Genomic DNA, 23,424 nt, shown 5'->3' with positions numbered 1-23,424 from the left:
GCGGCAAACCCACCGTCGGTCTGGGTTCCCTCTTCGGTCCCCCAGAACGACTCGAGGCCGGGACGTGGGCTCGGAAGGTGGGAGCGGCGATCCTTCCGCGAGGGTCGTTGTGCTGACGAATCAGCGCAATAACCTCGGCAAAGTTCCTCTGGATCTCAGGAGTGACTGCGTCCTGCGGAGTCAGACCATCCAGTCCCTCAAACAGGAGCATCTCCCGAGACCCTCCTCCCTCGAGGGGAGGAACAGCGACAGACCCCTCTCGGTCTCCTCCAGCCACTTGTGCATACGAACCTGGCTGGTCCGAGAACCGTGCCTGGTACGTAGGACGACGTGGTGGGATCCTGAGGGGCGCACCCCTCACGATCACTCCTCAATACCTCGCCCCTCCCGGTGTACCCGAGGAGGTTGTGAAGGTATGGGAGAGGCAGACCTGACGCTCCCATCCTCGCTCGCTGGCAGAACCAGTGGGCTTGGAAGACTGCAGGCGATCGTCAACCCGCGGTCGGTGGCGATCGAGCTGCAGGCCTAGTCGAGCCGTCTCGCTGTGGACGAACGGCTGGACCGAGAACAGCGGCCCCGGTCTCGTGTGTCAGAAGAGCTGGTGCTGGTCGCCGTACCCCCCCGATCGCTCTCTGTTTCGAGTGACGGTCAGGCGACCGGCGAGCTCTACTGTCACGGTGAGACCGGTGCGTGTCCTCACGGCGCGTCAGTTCGCTGGTACCAGCCGTGGCTGGTGCCGGGCGAACGGGGGGACCTCTTCCAGCCTCAGCCCGTGGCCGGTCATGGACCGTCACGTCCGCCCGGGTAGCCAGCTGCTCGCCACGAGAGCGATGGAGCTGGTCTGGTGAGAGTCGCTAGTGAAGCGGCTGTCACCAGGTCTTCCAGCATCCGTGCCGTGAACCTGACGCTGAGCGGACTCAGAGGTCTGGTTCCTGGCTGCACTGGTCGCTGTTAGGCGACCGTACACTCGGTACCTCTCGCAGAACGAGAGGCCGAGACGGATCCTGCTGCCGTGGCCGAACCACTACCAGCAGGTGAGGAAGTGCCGGTGTTAGACCGGCCTCCTCTGGTCCCCGTAGTCTTCTTCCTCACGGAAGAAGAGACGGGTCCTGCCCCCGAAGGAGCAGGGTGACCAGCGGAAGCAACCCCCGTCTCACCAGAGCGAGACGGGCCCTTAGAAGTTCCCGAAGGAGACTTCTTAGGGGGGGGGGAGGCGACCTTCTTCTTCTTAGGCGGGGGAGCCTTAGAAGAAGAAGGGGAAGAGGCGGCAGACGACGACGACGACGAAGAAGACGATGAAGACGACGACGACACCTTCCTCCTCTCTTCTTCTTCTTCGTCAACCTCCTCAGGACCGACGTCAGATCTGTCATCCAGAGCAGAGCCGGGGCTGCTGTTGCCGAAGCAACAGGGCCCGGACGCACCTGTCCAAACAGATCAGCATCGGGAGCAGCGGTGCCAGGAACATGGAACAACGTCAGCAGGTGCAGGCATCACAGGAACAGCAGTGGAGACGGCGAGGAGGCAGGTGCAGGAACGGCAAGCAGTGGTCGGTAACGTCACGTCCGTGAACAGCGGCTGGGCAGGTACGGCAGGTACGGCAGGCTGTACAGGCGGTCCAGGTGGACGGACCAGCGGCACAGACATCCTAGGTACTGGTGGGAGATCCTAGGGGCGATCTCTTCGGGCACACGAAGTCCGGTCGCGGCAGCACGGCACCTCCAAGGCGGCGGCATCACACTCCCCCCTGGTACGGCGACTGGCCCCTGCACCGATGTAGTTGGTGTGACAGAGACCGCGTGCGGGGTGTACACCAGGTGAGGAGGTGAAGCATAGCAGGCGTTGAGAGGGTCGTGGTGGTGGTCGTAACCGTAGCATGCGTGACCGCCACAGAGCCAGCGAGATGGTAGAGCAGCCCCTGGACACTCGGCACGCCCTGCAGACCCAACGATGCCCACACCTGTCCGAGGTCGTCCTTCGCGGCAACCGCACCTGAGGAAGTCAAAGTCGGGTGATTAGCAGGCTCCTCTAACCCGCTCGCCCGAAGACGAACGGATAGAGGACCCAGAGTACAACTCGACGTCAGGGTATCTAGCGCCCTCCTCCACACTCGACAAGTCAGGTGAGGAGAAGGACCTAGAAACCCCCCCCGAAGGAAGGCGCCAAACGTGGAAGGCTGCGGGCCGGGCGGCAGGAAAGAAACGACGAAGTGTCCGTAACCAAAGGAGTCGCGGGAGAGCTTTCCGACGACTCCTTTGCAGGCCTTCGCTTCTTCCTGCCCTCATACAAAGTCCACTGCGCCTCCGACCAATTATTGCAAACTTCACATGGGCTCTGCTCGGGTGCATTCGCGCCCGACACCGAGCGCACAAAACATGTGGGTCAATTTCCGGGAATGAGCGGAACTTCCCGCATTTACGCCCTTCGATACCCGGGCATAGTCTCCGTGGGGTAGCGAGGCGAGGAGATTCCATAATTGACCAAAATATCACAAATCAATGAAAAAAGAGGAATGATTGTACTTACAATGATTCTTTCATACACAAACACAACCAATACTTAAGGAAAGCAAACGACGAGAAGCGGGTGCAGAGAGCGTTCGAACACACGTCTACTCGCTGTGAGGCCGAAAGCAAAAGTGATTTGTTTACCTCCCAGTCGCGCGCGCGCGCCTGTCGGACAAGCAGTTAACTACCGAACCCCTTGTTCGAAAGCTTACGACCTATCCAGCTGCCGCTAGTACCTTCCTATTGTAAAGAACCGAAGGTTTGTATGCCGTGTCGGAACAAACATATGTTCGTAGTCCACTTGAATATTTGCAATATGATATGGTACCCACACTATCAAAAGGATATTGCACAAATAGAGAGTTGTACAAAGGTCCTTTAGCTAGCTAGAATAGAGAAAAAGTAAGGACCTAGACTACTGGGAAAGACTACAATTCTTAAAATTATATAGTCTAGAAAGGAGAAGAGAACGCTACATGATAATTCAGGCATGGAAACAGATAGAAGGAATAGCAGAAAATATCATGGAACTAAAAATATCAGAAAGAGCAAGCAGAGGTAGATTAATAGTGCCCAAAACTATACCAGGAAAAATAAGGAAAGCACACAGGACATTAATCCACTACGCACCAGCATCGATAATGCAGCGTCTATTCAATGCGTTGCCAGCTCATCTGAGGAATATATCAGGAGTGAGCGTAGATGTGTTTAAGAATAAGCTCGACAAATATCTAAACTGCATCCCAGACCATCCAAGATTGGAAGATGCAAAATATACCGGAAGATGTACTAGCAACTCTCTGGTAGACATTAGAGGTGCCTCACACTGAGGGACCTGGGGCAACCCGAACAAGATGTAAGGTCTGTAAGGTAAGGTAAGGTCTCCTCCAGCCACTTGTGCATACGACCTGGCTGGTACCGAGAACCGTGCCTGGTACGTAGGACGACGTGGTGGGATCCTGAGGGGCTGCGCCCCCCCCACCCCCCACGATCACTCCTCAATACCTCGCCCCTCCCGGTGTAACCCGCGAGGAGGTTGAAGGTATGGGAGAGGCAGACCTGACGCTCCTCCTCTCGCTCGCTGGCAGAAACCAGTGGGCTTGGAAGACTGCAGGCGATCGTCAAGGACGCGGTGGCGATCGAGCTGCAGGCCTAGTCGAGCCGTCTCGCTGTGGAGAACGGCTGGACCGAGAACAGCGGCCCCGGTCTCGTGTGTCAGAGGAGCTGGTGCTGGTTGCCGTACCCGATCGCTCTCTGTGAGAGTGACGGTCAGGCGACCGGCGAGCTCCACTGTCACGGTGAGACCGGTGCGTATCCTCACGGCGCGTCACGTCGCTGGTACCAGCCGTGGCTGGCGCCGCGCGAACTGGGGGGACCTCCCAGCCTCAGCCCGTGGCCGGTCATGGACCGTCACGTCCGCCCGGGTAGCCAGCTGCTCGCCGCGAGAGCGAGAGCTGGTCTGGGTGAGAGTCGCAGGCGCAGCGGTGTCACCAGTCTTCCGCTACGTGCCGTGAACCTGACGCTGAGCTGGCTCAGAGGTCTGGTTCATAGCTGCACGATCGCTGGTAGGCGACCGTACACTCGGTACCTCTCGTGAACGAGAGGCCGAGACGGATCCTGCTGCCGTGGTCGAACCACTAACAGCAGGTGAGGAAGTGCCGGTGTTAGCCGGCACTCCTCTGGTCCCCGTAGTCTTCTTCCTTGCGGAAGAAGAGACGGGTCCTGCCCCCGAAGGAGCAGGGTGACCAGCGGAAGAACCCCCCGTCTCACCAGAGCGAGACGGGCCCTTAGAAGTTCCCGAAGGAGACTTCTTAGGGGGGGGAGGCGACCTTCTTCTTCTTAGGCGGGGGAGCCTTAGAAGAAGAAGGGGAAGAGGCGGCAGACGACGACGACGACGAAGAAGACGATGAAGACGACGACGACACCTTCCTCCTCTTCTTCTTCTTCTTCGTCAACCTCCTCAGGACCGATGTCAGATCTGTCATCCAGAGCGGAGCCGGGGCTGCTGTTGCCGAAGCAACAGGGCCCGGACGCACCTGTCCAAACAGATCAGCATCGGGAGCAGCGGTGCCAGGAACAGGAACAACGTCAGCAGGTGCAGGCATCACAGGAAGAGCAGTGGAGAGGCAGGAGCAGGTGCAGGAACGGCAGCAGTGGTCGGTAACGTCACGTCCGGGTGAACAGCGGCTGGGCAGGTACGGCAGGTACGGCAGGCTGTACAGGCGGTCCAGGTGGACGGACCAGCGGCACAGACATCCTAGGTACTGGTGGGAGGTCCAGGGGCGAGCTCTTCGGGCACACGAAGTCCGGTCGCGGCAGCACGGCAAACCCAGGCGGCGGCATCACACTCCCCCGTGGTACGGCGACTGGCCCCTGCACCGATGTAGTTGGTGTGACAGAGACCGCGTGCTGCGGGGTGTACACCAGGTGAGGAGGTGAAGCATAGCCAGGCGTGAGAGGTCGTGGTGGTGGTCGTAACCGTAGCATGCGTGACCGCCACAGAGCCAGCGAGATGGTAGAGCAGCCCCTGGACACTCGGCACGCCCTGCAGACCCAACGATGCCCACACCTGTCCGAGGTCGTCCTTCGCGGCAACCGCACCTGAGGAAGCAAAAGTCGGGTGATTAGCAGGATCCTCTACCCGCTCGCGCGAAGACGAACGGATAGAGGACCCAGAGTACAACTCGACATCGGGGTATCTAGCGCCCTCCTCCACACTCGACAGGTCGGGTGAGGAGAAGGACCTAGAAACCCCCCCCGAAGGGGAAGGCGCCAAACGTGGGAGCTGAGCGGGCGGCAGGAAAGAAGACGAAGTGTCCGTAACCAAAGGAGTCGCGGGAGAGCTTTCCGACGACTCCTTTGCAGGCCTTCGCTTCTTCCTGCCTTCGTACAAGGCCCACTGCGCCTCCGACCAATTAGAACATACTTCACAGGGCTCGGCTCGGGTGCATTCGCGCCCCCGACACCTAGGCGCACAAAATATGTGGAATCAATTTCCGGGAATGAGCGGAACTTCCCGCATTTACGCCCTTCGGTACCCGGGCATAATCTCGGGGGGTAGGGGTCGGAGGCGTGGAGATTCCATTATTGATCAATTCACAATGATGAAATAAGAGAGGAAATGATTGTACTTACAAATGATTCACACACAAACACAACCAAATACTCATGAAAGCAAACGACGAGAAGCGGGCAGAGAGCGTCGAACACACACGTCCACTCGCTGTGAGGCCGAAAGCAAAAGTGATTTGTTTACCTCCCAGTCGCAGCCTGCAGCGCGCCGGTCGGACAAGCAGTTAACTACCGAACCCCTTGTTCGAAAGCTTACGACCTATCCAGCTGCCGCTAGTACCTTCCTATTGTAAAAGGACCGAAGGTTTGTATGCCGTGTCGGAACAAATAATGTGTAACCCGAAAAATTAAGGTAACTACAAACTATATTTTCCATATAGTACGCAGCAGATGATAAGGCATATTTGCATGTGAAGCGTGTTGCTGAATGCTACTTAAAGAACGCTCCTGCACATATAATCAAAATCAAATAAGTAATAATGTATGCATGCAAACAAACTCAAGTCTTACCAAACACAAAAATCACAATCATATTGTAACCATCGAGAGAATGATAACATAGAGAAAAAGGTAAGGACACAGTCTTGCTCCACTCAAAATTTTACTCATGGGTACTAACTCAAATCCCACAAAGGATGACAGAGAAACAGCAGCTCCCTTACATGCAAAAAAACTTCATGAAATATGGACTTATATCGAGTACTCAGAACCAAGGCAAGATGGAAATCACAATGCAAGAAAACTTAGATCAAGGCTGGCAAAAAATATTCATACAAAATGAAATCTGAAAGAGAAAGAAGTGACAAAAGCTGTGACCATTCAGAGTTGCACGATGCAATGTGGGTAGATGCAAAGTAATAGATGAAGGAACTGTCATATGTAGGGGGATTTGTTTCAAGCTAAAGCAAGCTGGTGTAACTGGGACACTTCTACATGGAATAAAGCATTTTACGATTATGTAATGGCTCATAATATCACACATTAAATTAACCCTTAAACGCCGAAGCGGTAAAAAAAAAATGTCTCCCGTGTGCAGGAGGTGTTTCAGAGTGAGTGCGGAAGCGGAAAAATATTTTTTTCAAAAAATCACAGCGCGCTTAGTTTTCAAGATTAAAAGTTCATTTTTGGCTCCTTTTTTTTGTCATTGGCTAAAGTTTAGTATGCAACCATCAAAAATGAAAAAAATTATCATTATCACATATAAATAATGCGATATATGATAGCGCAAAAACGAAATTTCATATATATTTGTATTCAAATCGCGCTGTGCGCAAAACAGTTAAAGGTAACAAGTGACTTTTTTTTCGTTGTAATGTACACTAAATTGCGATCATTTTGGTATATAAAACATTGTAAAACGATAAAAGCTACACAGAGAAAATATTATCACAAAATAATGCATGAATTCGTAACACGCAGACGTAAACAAATATTTTTTTCAAAAATTCACCATAAATCTAAATATTGTCCTAGAGACTTCCAATTTCTTTCAAAATGAAGACAAATGATTGAATATTACTATACTGTAAGAGTATTAGCTTACAAATGCAGTTTTCGACCATATCTGACGAGTTAAAGTTGACCGAATGTCAATTTTTTTATATATATATATTTTTATATGCAATTATTTCGAAAATAAGAAAAGCTACAACCTTCAAATATTTTTCGTTTTATTCTACATGAAATTGCGCACATTTTCATATATAAAACTCTATGAAATGCCTAATATGAAATGGAGCAAATATTCCGAGAATGGGACGTACGCATTTCGGAGATTTGTGGCGGAGAATCCGCGCGCGGAGGGAAGGAAAGTTTTTTTTTTAAATTCACCATAAATCTAAATATTGTGCTAGAGACTTCTAATTTGTTTCAAGATGAAGATAAATGACTAAATATTACTAGACTGTAAGAGTTTTAGCTTACAATTGCGTTTTTTAACAATTTCGGTAGAGTCAAAGTTGACCGAACGTGGTTTTTTATTTTATTTATTGTGATTTATATGCAAATATTTCAAAAATAGAAAAGCTACAACCTTCAATTATTTTTTGTTGTATTCTACATGAAATTGCGCACATTTTCATATATACTTTATGTAACGGCTAATTTAAAATGGTGCAAACATTACCACAATCGCACGTATGATTTTTTCGGAAGAGTTACCACGCGGACGTAAAGAAAATTTATTTTTTTCATAAATTCACCATAAATCGAAAATAGTTGCTTGCTAAGAGACTTCCAATTTGTTGCAAAATGAAGGTAAATGCTTGAATTATTACTAGAATATAAGCGTTTAGCTTACAATTGTGTTTTTCGACCATTTCGGTAGAGTCAAAGTTGACCGAAGGTTTGGTTGAAAATTTGTCACTTATCATTTTTTATATGAAAATATTTCAAAATTGATAAAAAGCTACAACCATGGGTTCGGTTTTTAGTTGTATTGTGTATGAAATTGCGCACATTTCCATTATATAAATCTTTATGTAACGGCTAAGTTTAAAATGGTGCAAACATTACCACAATCGCATGTATGATTTTTTCGGAAGAGTTACCGTGCGGACGTAAGGAAAAAGAAAAATTTTTTCATAAATTCACCATAAATCGAAATATTGTGCTAGAGACTTTCAATTAGTTGCAAAATTAAGGTAAATGATTGAATATTACTAAAATATAAGAGTTTTAGCTTACAATTGTATTTTTTGACCCTTTCGGTAGAGTCAAAGTTGACCGAAGGTTGAAATTTTGGCACTTATCGTTATTTATATAAAAATATCTCAAAACTGATAAAAGCTACAATCATGAGTATTTTTTTGTTGTATTCTACATAAAAATGCACACATTTTCATATATAATACTCCATGTAACGGCTAATCTAAAATGGTACAAAAATTATGTCAAAGTGACTAAATAATTTCCGAGTGTCACAGATACTTTTTAGTGCGGCAAGAAAGAAATTCGCGCTTGCGCGCCTGCGTAACCATTGTAAACAAAACAACACCTCGATCCGTGAACTCCCAGCATCCCCCAAGGCGCGTGATTCAAAAGTTTTCGGCTGGTAGGCCTATAAGTATTTTTCCGCGAATTTAAAAAAAAAAAATTTTGAGTCGACGTATGGTACGTCCATTCGGCATACGGGAGACATTTTGACTCGACGTTTATTACGTCCATTCGGCGTTTAAGGGTTAATCATGTTAAGGTTAAGAAACAAATTCCAAAACAGATGTAAGAACAAGTCTCATAAATCTGAAATAATGCCAGTATGTTTGAATGATTCTAGTTAATGGATTCTGAAAAGTTAATAACCATCTTACTTACAGGATTAACATGAGCAAGTTCACCGCCAATTAATGTGATGTTTATACAAAATGCCAAAATACATAACACTGAACCAACTGAAAGATTTTTACTAGTTTATGGGCATGGATTCAATATGACTAAGATACTGGAGAAGCATAAAAGAAGTATTAAAAAAACAAAACAAAAAAGCAAATAGCAAACATTTTTAAAAACATGCCATATAAACAAAAATATGTTTTAAAATAAATGCACAGAACTTTTGGTATGTATGAAAAAGAAATGTATGAAAAGTGGACAGTACTGTAACTAGTTATCTGGCAAGACTTCAAAGATCTGAACCCCAAGGATACAGATTTTGTTAGGATTCCTTAATAATTTTACAATAAATATTAACAATACGTAAACCTATAATTTTCTCACCTTGATGACAAGTTCTAGATTATCAGAAGACTGCTCTAAAAGTGCTCTTTGGAAGATGTGTGTTAGCGCTGGCTTAATGATTGGACTTAACCAATCCCCAAGAATGGGACTGTTTGCCATGAATTTTGTACCATCTTTAATCTTAGAATCATTATTGTTTAACATACTGTTATCATGGTTTTTGTCATTCTCTAAACATGGTTCCTCTTTCTTCACTTCACTGATTTGAATGTGCGACACATCCACAGTCATCTTGTCACTTTCACTTTCTGACGAATCTTTTTCTTCTTTTATCATCTGTGCATCTTCTCTTTCCTTTTCCAACCCTTTAATGCCACACTTAAGTGAAGTGAGGGTATCCAGAGTTTTCAGTGCCGATCCTCTAACTGAAATGCTTGAGTGGTATAAAAATGGCCAGAGTCTGGGGACTAATTCTGTCAAATACTTCCAACCACTGGAAAGGAAACCAAAGACTCAGTCATGTTCTCCATCATAAAAGTCAGTGAAATGTAACATGGAAATTATAGGATTGAAAATCTCCCCTTGCACACTTCAATCATTTAGAAACTAAAACGCTTATACTTTTTATTTTATCACTTTTAAACTTACACAAACAATCATCCAGAATAAGCTAAAAGGGGCAATTAATTTGCAGCCTTCCAAGAATAAAATATCCACAAAAAAACAAAAGAAAATGTAAACATTGGCAATAAAGAAATATGAAATTATTCAACGAAAAGCTGACAAATTACAATGTACAAAGATAAACATATTCTTAAATATAAAAACATAAGTTTCCTTGAAAAAAGTAAATACAAAATACTCTAATTTAAGACAATGATACACTGCCATTTAAAAGACTGACTTACTTTGTAACCATTAGTTTGACCACATCAGATTTTTCATTTATGGAAGAGGGGGTTGCTTTAAAAAATTCTTTTTAAAAGTTCAAAGTTAGCAGTTTCAATCACCCACCAGGCTATTGCCTCTCAGGTGGACGTCAGCTGGGTAACCCAACCCCTCTACCATGGCGTCACTCATCGTAGTAACCACTGGCAGACAGTCTTACTATTCGCCCCTTTACTGGGAGGCAAACGCTGGCCCCAAGATTACAAGACGTGCATGTTACCAACTGCAGTTCCATTACAAACTAATCTTAAGCACTTTTGGAAGGGGATCTCATGTTGTGATAATCAAGTTCAATAGCATGAGGACACTACATTCTTATTTCTTATTAAAACTTCTCTTCAATTAATAACTACATAAACTGGAGTTTAATTCTAATTTAGCTTCTTGTACCTATTAATATGTTGAGGGTTCTAGTTATGTCATATTTTCCTGCAGATCGAATACCTTGTACTACATATTGCTAATTATGATTCTCTGCTTCAATACACAGTAGTAGGTTCTTTCCTTCATTATAATTACTTAAAACTTTTCATTGACCTTATTAGTCTATTTAAAATTTTCTCATATTTAAGGAACTTCTTCCCATTTCCACTCTGTAATGCTGAGTGGGTTATTAACTAATATTTTATGTAATGGCTTAGTTTATTGCATGTAATTGTCTCTTAATCTAGTGCAACGTGGCCTAGCTACTCATTGTCTTCAGTACCATTTTGGCTACTGTTTCAGGGAGCTGAACCAGTGTCCTTCCACTTCTTACAGAGACTTGATGAGGTCATAAATATCCAAGTTGTCTGCATTCTCTTGCATTGAACTTTTCATATCATTTAACTTATCATATGCATGAAACAAATAACAGCATTTATCCCAAGTACTGTAAAGCAATTGTTAGAAATATTCTTTTAATATGCAATGACAGAACTCTGAAAAATTCAAAAATTAAGCCACAGGGCTTCCTCATCATTATCATCCACTAATTAAACCATTAAATTGGGAATATTCAACACATTAGTAATGTTAAGACAGACAACTCCAAACATGACTGACCTGTCACTAACAGCAGGATGAGCAAGAAGCTGGGATAACAGCAGTAATATGGAATTGGTGGAAGAAGTGAGGTCATCAATATCTAGCAATGAATCCCAAAGAGTAGAAATCAACTTTGCAACAACATCCTTCTCGAGCAGCTGCACAACACTTTCTGCAACTGGCACTAGACAGGATGCAGCAACAGCCACTACATCATCCATTTCATCCTGCAAACCTGCAGAGAGAATCTATGATTAGCACTAAGAGTCAGGATTTCAATTGATACGATTTGTGAAATTTACGCTGTCAAGCCAAGCATTATTACCAATTACAGACAGTACATAGTAACTAATGAAAAAATATAAGGTACAAATAAAACTTAAGGCTCTAAAAAATATAAATTTTCATAATAAAATTTTTTATTTGGATACTTACCTACTATTAAATTTAGCTATATCTCCCCACCGATTAGGCGAGTCGGCATTCAAAAAAAAAAAAAATTGAATGGCCGCCCGGATGACTGTCTAGTTTACCTGTTCTCCACCAGGTGTTTCGAATGTTTTAGCTCGTCAGAATTCTCCTTGACAGCCCACTAAGTTGTGGGGAGGCTGGGTGGGTCTACGTACTTTAACAGTAAGTATCCAAATAATAAATTTTATTATGAAAATTTATATTATTTAAGATGAATCTTACCTACTGTTAAATTTAGCTGATTCCCACATTAAGAAGAGGATGGTGGGTAGTGCAGCTAGACAAAATTCTGCTCAGCCATTTGAGCTAAAGGTTCCTTATACGAAACCCAAAACATTCTCACCTGATCTGGAATCCTTGGTGGATTTTACTAACACCAGAAATTGGGTTCCATTCAGGAAGCAAGGCTCTCTTACGTATGCAGCAAAGAGCAGCCTTGCAGAGAAAACCGCTTCGATTCAGCTAGCATAAAACGCAAGCGGTATGAGTGACCCCTGTGCCCGTGTCCAAAAGCCCTATAAAACGACAGTCACCTAAAATAAATACCTTTACAATATAAAGGTATGCTCCTATACAAAATTTGTACCTTCACGCTACCCAAAATATTAAAACCCGGGATTTAAACAAAAGAGCCTAAAGAATTGCTCTTTTTTTCGGTTCAGGAAAAGACTACCCACTACTAGCAGCGGATTAAGGGCTTTACTGTTTTCAAACACAATTCTGTATACTTAAGGTAGTGATCGGGCAAAAAATGAATTGTACTTCTACTGTGACACATCAATCCCATTCTGGAGTGACAAATTGACTTAACACTAAATAACGTTGCAACTGCTGCTCACATTATGAATGTTTAACTTCAATAAAGGTAGAAGATATGGAGCTAGTTCTCATGCACTTGTATTCCTGGACAAAGTTTCTAAAATTCACACCTTTTATGTTGTGAATTTTAGAAACTTTGTCCAGGCTTAACCTTCACAAATACATTCTAGGTTTTCTAAAACCACAAAACAAAAGTTAACTTTGCCTTCCAGTTTAACCATTGGCAAAGGTGTTACAAGTTTCTAAAAATCACAACACAAAGGTTAACTTTGTCTCTTCCAGGCTTAACCTTCACAAATACATTCTAGATTTTCGAAAACCACAAAACAAAAAAGTTAACTTTGCCTTCAAGCTTAACCATTGGCAAAGATAGGTAGGTTTTCTAAAACCACAGAACAAAAGGTTAATTTGCCTCTTCTAGGCTAACCTTTGACCACAACATCTGTTTTTCTTAAAACCACAAAATTAAAGGTTAACTTTACCTCTTCCAGCATTTACCTTTGACAAAGATGTTCAAGGTTTCTAAAAGGATGGTAAAAATGTTCTAGGTTTAACCTTTAAATTTAAATGCCCCAACAGGATAGAGAAGTTTCCTCTTTTTCCCCCCCAAGGGGTTACATTGGAATTCTTACGGGGAACTGTAAAGCATAGCCTTAACATCACCCTCAGCTCTAAGGCAGAGAGCTAAAATAGCATTCCCTTTACACCAGCTTAAAGAAGGGTGCTGACAATAAATTTACTTATTAACCACTGTTAAATAAAAGGTTTTGCAGTAAATTCAGATAAAGTTTGGACGCGCATCTAAACTCCAGAGAGAGACTGATATAGAGATGAAGGGGCTTCAATCTCAACACCTTACAGTGCTGGTCCTCAGCAAGATCTAAAAGTACTTGATGCAATACCAAGGAAAGTACGTATGAAACGATAACTTTGGAAGTAGACAGTGAAAAGTCTTCTCCTCTAAACAGAAAACATTGATGGTTACAAGGTTCCAGGTGCTGAAAATTCCTCCAGAATGGTACCCTCAGCAACACACCGAACACAAGTGCCAAACTTACGGATGTAAAGGCCCTTGTAGGTAGTTGTTCTTCCTGAATCCCCAATTGCTAAAACACTGTCCTTCCACAGAATGAATGATCAAACCAATATGGTGTTTCATTTCACTCAAAGCAGCAAACTTCTCACAAAGACTTTGTTTCTGACTGGGAATAAACCTGCTAAGCATCCTGATGTCTTTCCACTGCCCCGAAATCTAAAAAATTTTACCAGGTGTAGTGCTGACCATTCTATGTTGCATGAAAGCATAATGACACTAGTTAAACTCTGTGTTGCATGATAGAGGGAAAAGACCAAAACTTGGACTTAGGTTTAAGAACAAAATGGACGATTCCTGGTTACAGGGTCCTTCCTACAGTCCTGAAGCCAAAGTTGGTTCTGGATTACTTACAGATTTAATGAACGTTATTTGTAAGTCCTAATTCTTACGCTGAAACTGTACATTAATTGAGCATGAGTATCTAAAAATATCCCGTGAGGCCATGTTTCCTAATGAGGAAAAGCCCTTACCATATAGGAAGTTTCCTTCAGGTCTAAAATTCTTCAAGCAGCACATACCTATTCATCTTGACCGACAAGCATGCATAATTAAGTATCATCCCCACATCACTAGATAAGAATGGGGATATAAAGAAATTGGGCCAGAAGAAGCAACAGGTCCTTGGCCTTTGGAATACTGTTGACAGAGTTGGCTAACTTGAATCACTGATTCAGTAGAAGTGTCTTGCTCCTAAAGTCGACACCATCTACCAATGGGCAACAAGTCCCTGACACAACTTATAGAGGGCTGCAAACTAACCCAAACAAAGTGGACAGAACAGCAATACCTTCTAGTAAAAACTTTTTGAAGGAACTTGCATGACTGTGGATGTATGGTAAGTGAAATACATTCTGCATGTGTACCACAAGTCTGACTGTTCTTTGGAAAGTCACTAAAACCATGCTAGAAAACCAACAAGTATATGGGCAGACACTTAATGTTATTCAGTCTCCAAATGTCCAAGAATATCTCCAATTACTTATGGGTGTCTTCCTAAAGAATTACCCTTGGACCATCATTCCCTGTATATACAATCTCCTACTAAGAGAGACTTATGAGAGATTTCTGCTGAAGACAAGGGAAGCTATAAGAGGGAGACTAAACCAGTGGAGGACAACCAAAATGAATTAACTGCCCTTCACCATCTCCACCATGTAACGTACTGGTCCCAAGTCTCTCCATGCATGTCAGGAGGTTGCAACTGTCCATATCCCAAAACCTGAATCTGCACTTATCCCCAAAAGGTATAAAATAAGACTACCAATAGATAATCCCTTTTCGCCTTAAACCAAGCTGCGTAATCAGACAGGAAGCGAAAATGTTCTTACTTCTTCCAAACTGAGTGAGTATAAGCATGAGGACATTACCCTGCAGCATCAGAAATGAGTTACCGTATATACTCGCATATTATGCGACTTTTGAAACCTAATTTTGAAGCTAATTTTAAAGGAGTCGCATCATACACGCGGTAAAAAATTAGCATACCATCTATGCTTTCCAAAATCGGCCGATTGCGATAGTTACTATCGGAGGAAAACAGTAGATCTTTTAAAAAGTTATGCGTTACTTGTACTTCACTATATGCAATAATATTGTATGCATTCTCATATTACTATTGTATTTTAAAATACAAAAGAGCGATCGTGCACCATTTGCATTATTTTGGTTTATACAACATGTTTAACTGTTCTAGACTAACCATCTATAATTTCCAAATCAGTGGATTAAGGCACAATACCAAAGGATTTTTTACTTTTCGTTTTACTCGGTAAAAGAAGCATTTGTTACTTAAACTATTATTTTTATTTTAGGATACGCAGGTAAGTGAAAATTTATTGAAAATTTATTAAAGTAAAAAAAAATGCATAAAATTAATAAACTAAAATCCTCCAAAGTCGCTCTCCGTCTCCGTATCATCAAATACTGCTCTGAATTCTTCGCCATCAAGGCAATCATCATATTCGTCATCTTCCAGATCTTTGATCATTTCATCTTCATATGGAAGGTAGTCTTGTCACCGTGGCGAGCTCTCTGGCATGGCTTTTAAAGATCTGCCCTTATGCTAATTTTACAAAAACAACTGCCCGTGTGTGACAGACCTTTGAATGTCCTTGAGACAAACCCCGAGGCTATAATTATGAGATTATAAGGGATTTTCATTCCCAGGTACTTTAATCTCCTTATTCGGCCGGCTCTGTCTCTCTCTCTTCTCTCTCTCTCTCTCTCTCTCTCTCTCTCTCTCTCTCTTCTCTCTCTCTCTCTTCTCTCTCCTCTCTCTCTCTCTCTCTCTCCTATCCTCTCTATTCTATCGTACTCTCTCTCTCTCCTCTCTCTCTCTCTCTCTCTCTCTCTCGTCCTCTCTCTCAAATCTTAGCTCCAGCAAGAGCTTTTTTTATGGGACAACATAGGCCCGCATTTCGCATTTTCCATTCCTATTTATTTTGTGTACGATTGTCCTTTCTCGGCTGTGAAGTTGATGTTTATCCATGGCTGTGAAGTTGATGTTTATCCATGGCTGTGAAGTTGATGTTTATCCATGGCTGTGAGATGACCAGGAATAACTTGTAAGTCGGTGTCAAAGTCACTCCACACTTCAGTCAGGCCAAAACTTTGCCATATCGCATTCAAGCAATATTCAGTCTTTGTTTCCCGTCTATTAATTTGTCAGAGAGAGAGAGAGAGAGAAGGAACGAGATTGAGAGAGAGAGAGAAGGGAGGAGGAGAGAGACGAGGGAGGCGGAGAAGAGAGAGAATCTGTCTGTATACGATTGTTTATTTTCTCACTCGTCAAACTTACTCTGTTATGCTTTATTTCATATTTCCTTGCTCACCAATTTATTCTATACCTACGATATTAAGAAATCAAGATATGTGTAGAAGGGAGATCTGCCTCCAGACTATACAATCAGTATGGATTTAAACGCACGTGGAACTGGTTGAAATATTCACAACAGCACCAAAATGAGATGCCATGTTGATAGAAAATCTGACTCCTTTTCTTGTTATTGCATAAAAAAAACTTTATCAATCGTGAACCTAAGTAATTTATTTAGAATTCTACGTAACGGAAAAGATAATATTTGATATCTGTAATGGGAGAAATGGTTTTATCTCTGCTGTTGTTATAAATTTGGCAGATATGCGATCAAACACGTGGGAGGACCAAAACAGCCCAGCCAGAGAGCTCAGCTCATTTTGTAGATACTATTGTTTGTCGTGCTAGGCTTACCCGATTCATTTGGGTGTGCGCTGCAGCTGCTGCTAATGCTACTCAAATAATCGCATTTTTCTTACTAATCCCAAGAGTTGACCATGGAAAATCCCAAGATTAACCAAAAATCCCAAGATAATAAAATAATTGACATATGCCAAGCGTTGAAGTCCTAAATATTTAATCTGTCTGTCCATCTGTCTATCAAGAAAAGATACTGATAATTTGAATTGACAGTATCTTTCCTGAGAGAGAGAGAGAGAGAGAGAGAGAGAGAGAGAGAGAGAGAGAGAGAGAGAGAGAGAGAGAGAGAGAGAGAGAGAGAGAGAGAGAGAGAGAGAGAGAGAGAGAGTAATCCGAGTATATTTAACCAGTGGACATTAGTACACATGCAGGCAGTGTGTTCATGCTTGTTAAAAAATGTGCAGTACGGGTAATTCATATCTGGAAGACAAAAAAACAAATATGAACTTTGTTGTTGTCAGTCACATGAACTAAATTTACATAAAGCAGGGAACAACTCTTAATATTCCTCGAGAGATGAGAGAGATGAATCTCTTCTCTCTCTCTCTCTCTCTCTCTCTCTCTCTCTCTCTCTCTCTCTCTCTCTCTCTCTCTCTCTCTTCTCGTAGTAGCCATCTTGCTTGGTGAGACGTACCGCGTGAAGTCAGATTAATCAACAGATATCACAAGTTTAACATACGACTAGAATTTGAGAAATATCTAGAAGTGTTCGTGAACTATCGGTGATAAGATTAGTGTGAAAATAGTAGGATAAAGCGTCTTCTAAAGTTAGTTTATCAAGTGTAATACTATAAATCAGAAACAAGATGGCAGTAAGTTCCAACTGCGGGAAGAGGTGGCATAATTTGGCGTGTTAGCAGATTCGCAATACGATGAGGTAGCAGGAAGGGAACTGGCATTTCTCATCTATGAAATCAGCAACAGTCCTAACCAAAAAGATACAAAAGCATTCATAGATATATTAGAAGGATATAATCCTTCAAACTGGAACAAATCTAATGAAAAACATCTTGAAAATAATTGAAGAAGTTCCAAATAAAATCCAAGTGGTCAAGAGACTCATAAAGAAAATATACATAAACCAACATATTCCGACAAAGAAAATGAATAAGGGTGAATCTTGTGAATATCCTAATTGATGCATTAGGAAAAAAGAATGCCAAAAGCATGCAAACTGTGTAAGGTTTGGTATAGCATAGTCAATCCACAAAACCTAATCAGAAAATGTGCTGCATGCAACATTCCGACCATCCACAGTGTGCTGAGGTAATACAAGATTTGAGAAAAGATACAAGAATTTTTTGTTCAACATGTCTATCATGGATAGACAATGTTATTGAAATCAAGATTGAATGTACAAATAGTTGAGGATGAAGAAGAAGAGGAAGAGAAGAAGAAGAAGAAGAAGAGAGGAAAACGGAAGAGAAGTAAACAAAAATGAAATGACAGCAAAAAAATAAGGAAAACAAAGAAGATAAAAGTGAAAGTAGGTGGATGCAGAAGATACTCATTGATACTACATATGAGGCAATAAAGCAGCATACCTACGAAGAAATAAATTACGATATTGATCAACAGAAAAGCAAATCCCGCCCGAAGAGGCTCTACCCAGATCTACACAATGACGGGGAAAGAGGAAAAAATAGACAAGAAAGACAAAATCTGCAATCTTTTGAAAAGAGGGAATTGCAGATTTGGAGAAAGATGTTACTACAAACATCCTAAGATATGTCAAAACTATGAAATATATGGTAAATGTGCATACTTAGATGGATATGGGGATGATGCAGAGATCTGCATCCAAAAATATGTAAAAAACCTAAAAGAAGGAAAAGGATGTAAGTCGACAAAAAATGCAAATATATGCACCCTGTAGCCATGAATCATAATCAAATAAATAACCAACCAAGTAATAAAATCCAAAATAAGAAAGAAACAAATAAAGAGAGAAATCAAGAATATCAGGTAAAAGAGAAAAGCAAACCACCAATGAGATATGCAGAGGTGTCAGCAAAAAATTTCAAAGCATCAGCTCCGAAATTCTACTCAAGAGATAATAACTGTATTTATTATGCAAGAGGATATTGCAGAAACGGAGAAAAGGAAAATTGCAGATTCAGACACAAAATGAATAATTATGATGAAGGAAGATCAAATATTATGGAAAAGTTGGATTTTTTAATGTCAGAATTTCTGGAAATGAAAAAAAGAACAACATACCAGAACAGGAAAGAGACATGGGAAAATCCTTATTACTACCAGTATTAAATGAAGGAGAAAACACGCAAACCATCATAGTGATGAATGCGCAGGGTTTAGTTACGAGTAACTCAAAAGAAAAATAGAGTACTTAGAAGAACTAACCCATGAAAAGAAAATAGATATAATGAATATAAGTGAAACCTGGTATTCCCAAGAGACTGGGAATGATGATCAAATAAAAGGGTTCCAAACTTTATAGATCAGATAGAAAAAATAGGAATCAAGGGGAACCGCAATATATGGGAAAGACAAAAAAAAACAAGGAAAAATATATGAGAAATATAGTAACTCAGAATGTGAACTAATAGCGGTAGAATTTGAATCTGAAAAATTGATGAACATAGTAATATATAGACCTCCTAATACTAAAGAGTTTGACTTAATAATTGAAAATTGGATGATATATGTAGAAATCACAAGGACTAGACTATTCTCCTATCTGGTGACTTCAACTTTCCTTTCGTAGAATGGAAAGAACGAATAGGAGATTGTGGTTGTACTATACATATAAAAAAGAGAGTAATAGTAGTGCAGAAGATAAGAGGCAATTTGAAAAAGCTATTAGATATGCTACTAGAATACAACATTCAACAAATAAATCACCTGCCAACAAGAAAGGAAAATACTTTAGACCTAGTATTTGTGAACGAGATGAATTATGTTAAAGAAATAATAGTTTATAATGCGAGATATTCAGACCATAATGTCATAGAATTAACAGTCATTCCAAAGCAAGTGAAATAGAGATAAGCAAGAAATGAAAAAAGTGGGAAGGATATGGAAAATACAACTTCTACAGTGAAAATATAAAAATGGTCAGAAAATTAATGAAGAATTAAACAAAGATTGGGATAACATTTTCATAAGTGATGACATAAGGATAAATACGGAGATATTATATAAAATATTGGAGAAAATAGTGGAAAAATATATACCGAAGAAGAAAAGTAAACATCATTCATGCATACCAAGAGACAGAAGGATCTTGTTCCAGAAAATCAGAAAGTGGAAAAAAAGGTCTTGCAAAAGAAAAAAATGCATGGAAAGTTATAGAACTAAAAAGTAAGATAGAAAATGCAGAACAAAAGATTATACAATCAAAAGAAAATGAAAAACGGGACTTGGAAGAAAAAACCCTATTAAATATCAAGCAAAACCCCAAACTATTATACTCATATGCGAAGAAGATGAATAAAAGAAGAATAGAAATAGGCCCTCTGAGAATTGAAGGGAGATTAACGAATGAAAAAAAGGAAATTTGCAACATACTGGCAGAACGATATAAGAGAGAATTCACCCTAGAATAGATAATGAGATAATGATAAGAAAGTAAGGGAAGAAAATAGTGAATATTTAGATGACATAGAAATAATGAAGCTGATATTGTGCAGGCAATTAATGAAATTAAAAATGGAGCTGCTGCAGGGCCGGATGGAGTCCCTGCTATTTTGTTAAAGAAAGTAGTTCATTCTATCGCAAAGCCACTTGCAATATTATTAAGACAAAGTGTAGATACAGGCAAGATTATGATGAGCACAAATTAGCATATATCACCCCTACTTTCAAAAGTGGATCAAGACTAGAGGCAAAGTAATTATAGGCCTGTGAGTCTAACATCACATATTATGAAAGTGTATGAAAGGGTAATGAAGAAAAATATTATGAAACATTTAATAAAAAAATAATTTGTTTAATATAGGACAACACGGTTTCGTACCCGGAAAAAAAAAGTACACAAACCCACTGTTAGTCCACCGTGAGAACATATTCAAAAAATATGAAAAGCGGAAATGAAACAGATGTGGTTTATTTAGACTTTGCAAAAGCTTTTGACAAAGTAGACCATAATATATTAGCAAAGAAAATTAGAAAAACACAATATCGTAGATAAAGTAGGAAGATGGTTAAAGAATTTTACACAACAGAAAACAGATAGTTATTGCCAAACGATGAGAAATCGGATGAAACCAAGGTAATATCCGGTGTGCCACAAGGTACGGTGCTAGCTGCAATATTGTTGTTATTATGATTGAAGACATAGACAGTAATGTTAAGGATTCGGTAGTGAGTAGTTTCGCTGATGACACAAGAATAAGTAGAGAAAATTACTTGTGATGAAGATAGGAACGCTCTACAAAGAGACCTTAACAAAGTATATGATTGGGCAGAGGTAAATAGGATGGTATTTAACTCTGATAAATTTGAATCAATAAATTATGGAGACACAGAAGGAAAGCTATATGCATATAGGGGACCTAATAATGAGACAATCACAAATAAGGAAGCAGTTAAAGACCTTGGTGTGATGATGAATAGAACATGTTATGCAATGATCAAATAGCAATTCTGTTGGCAAAATGTAAAGCAAAAATGGGAATGTTGTTACGGCACTTCAAAACAAGAAAAGCTGAACACATGATTATGCTTTATAAAACATATGTTCGTAGTCCACTTGAATATTGCAATATGATATGGTACCCACACTATCAAAAGGATATTGCACAAATAGAGAGTGTACAAAGGTCCTTTACAGCTAGAATAGAAGAAGTTAAGGACCTAGACTACTGGGAAAGACTACAATCCTTAAAATTATATAGTCTAGAAAGGAGAAGAGAACGCTACATGATAATTCAGGCATGGAAACAGATAGAAGGAATAACAGAAAATATCATGGAACTAAAAAAATATCAGAAAGAGCAAGCAGAGGTAGATTAATAGTGCCCAAAACTATACCAGGAAAAATAAGGAAAGCACACAGGACATTAATCCACTACGCACCAGCATCGAAATAATGCAGCGTCTATTCAACGCGTTGCCAGCTCATCTGAGGAATATATCAGGAGTGAGCGTAGATGTGTTTAAGAATAAGCTCGACAAATATCTAAACTGCATCCCAGACCATCCAAGATTGGAAGATGCAAAAATATACCGGAAGATGTACTAGCAACTCTCTGGTAGACATTAGAGGCGCCTCACACTGAGGGACCTGGGGCGGGAACCCGAACGAACTGTAAGGTAAGGTAAAGGTAAGGTCTCTCTCTCTCTCTCTCTCTCTCTCTCTCTCTCTCTCTCTCTCTCTCTCTCTCTCTCAACTATATACTGTTAAGTGTTAATATGAGTCTCTGAAAGCAATAGGTATTAGCACACATGCAACTGAATGTGTGTGTGTGTGTGTGTGTGTGTGTGTGTGCGTGTGTATGGGCATACTGTTAAAAAATGTGCTGTACCAACAGGTAATACCTACATCTTTAGAAGATAAATCAAACAAACAAATTTTTTTGTTGTTAGTCGCGGGGGCTATAAAGTGTGTGACCAGTAGACAGAAAGATTAACATTTTTCCGGAGATTACAGAGCTGAATTTTGTTTTGTAGGTGACAGCGTTAGTAAATAGGTATCATCTAAAGATTTTTTTTTTCTTTTTTCTTTTTGCCGAAGAATCTTCAAACCATTTTGCATTCAAAGTAATGAGAAGGAATCATTTTATTCTTCATGTAATCAGTAAAATACTTACACTATTAAAAACTAAAACTACGTACTGTATGCAAAGCACACACATCATCGTTAGCTTCCCGTGTTAAACGTTCATTCTAGGAAATTCACATAGTATAACTAACACCTGATTGGCTGGTTGGTAGCCATGGAGATCTGTTATCCAATGACTGCCCTCTGCTTCTGTTCTATTTATAGACATATGCCGTGGATGGCACTAGGTTTGAACGTTACCATGTTCGTGATTTTCTGACTCCTGACGGCAAAAATTACTCAATAATTTTCTTTATATAATTATTTCTTCGTGAAAGCAATAATATAATATGATCATTTTAACTTTAATGTATAGTGGTATGAAAAATACCAGTGTCGTAGGGATGCGTCATCAATATAGTGGTATGAAAATACCACATGGTGTTGTAGCGATACGTAATCGCAAAGTACAAATCCTTTTCCCGGACCATCCTCAAAATTTTACGACTCTTCAACTTCAAGATCGATATGGTGAAATATATTACATAGTCAAACTTATTGTTAAAATTCACAAGTTGAACTGCAAAACATTATTAGATTTTGATTGTTATGTACATATATTTTTTGCGTTTTACGGAATGTTTGTTTTGAAAATAATAGCTATTAGTGAACATATGGTATTAATTTCCCACTATTTTATTATAGGTGATCTTAATATCCCACATTCATTTCATAGTATTATATTAATTTTTATTTAAATAAACTGTAATTAATAAATAACAATAATGAAAAACAAAGGGAAAAAATGTTTCTGCTGCAGTAGTGACGTTTGTTTGATTATGCATCTGAC

At 41.0% G+C, this 23,424-nt stretch overlaps 1 protein-coding gene across 1 annotated transcript in view; it reads right to left on the bottom strand.

Moving 5' to 3' along the window:
- Nucleotides 1–23,424, bottom strand: part of LOC135226397 (TATA-binding protein-associated factor 172-like) — a 165,766-nt gene that overhangs the window by 85,405 nt on the left and 56,937 nt on the right. Inside the window, 2 exon segments of the mRNA XM_064265884.1 lie at nt 9,294–9,747; nt 11,247–11,463. Of these exon segments, the coding sequence (XP_064121954.1) occupies nt 9,294–9,747; nt 11,247–11,463 (671 nt within the window).

The sequence above is a fragment of the Macrobrachium nipponense genome, chromosome 14 (genome assembly GCF_015104395.2).
Source record: "Macrobrachium nipponense isolate FS-2020 chromosome 14, ASM1510439v2, whole genome shotgun sequence".
Classification (NCBI taxonomy): domain Eukaryota; kingdom Metazoa; phylum Arthropoda; class Malacostraca; order Decapoda; family Palaemonidae; genus Macrobrachium; species Macrobrachium nipponense.
This window is presented reverse-complemented; position numbering and strand designations above follow the sequence as displayed.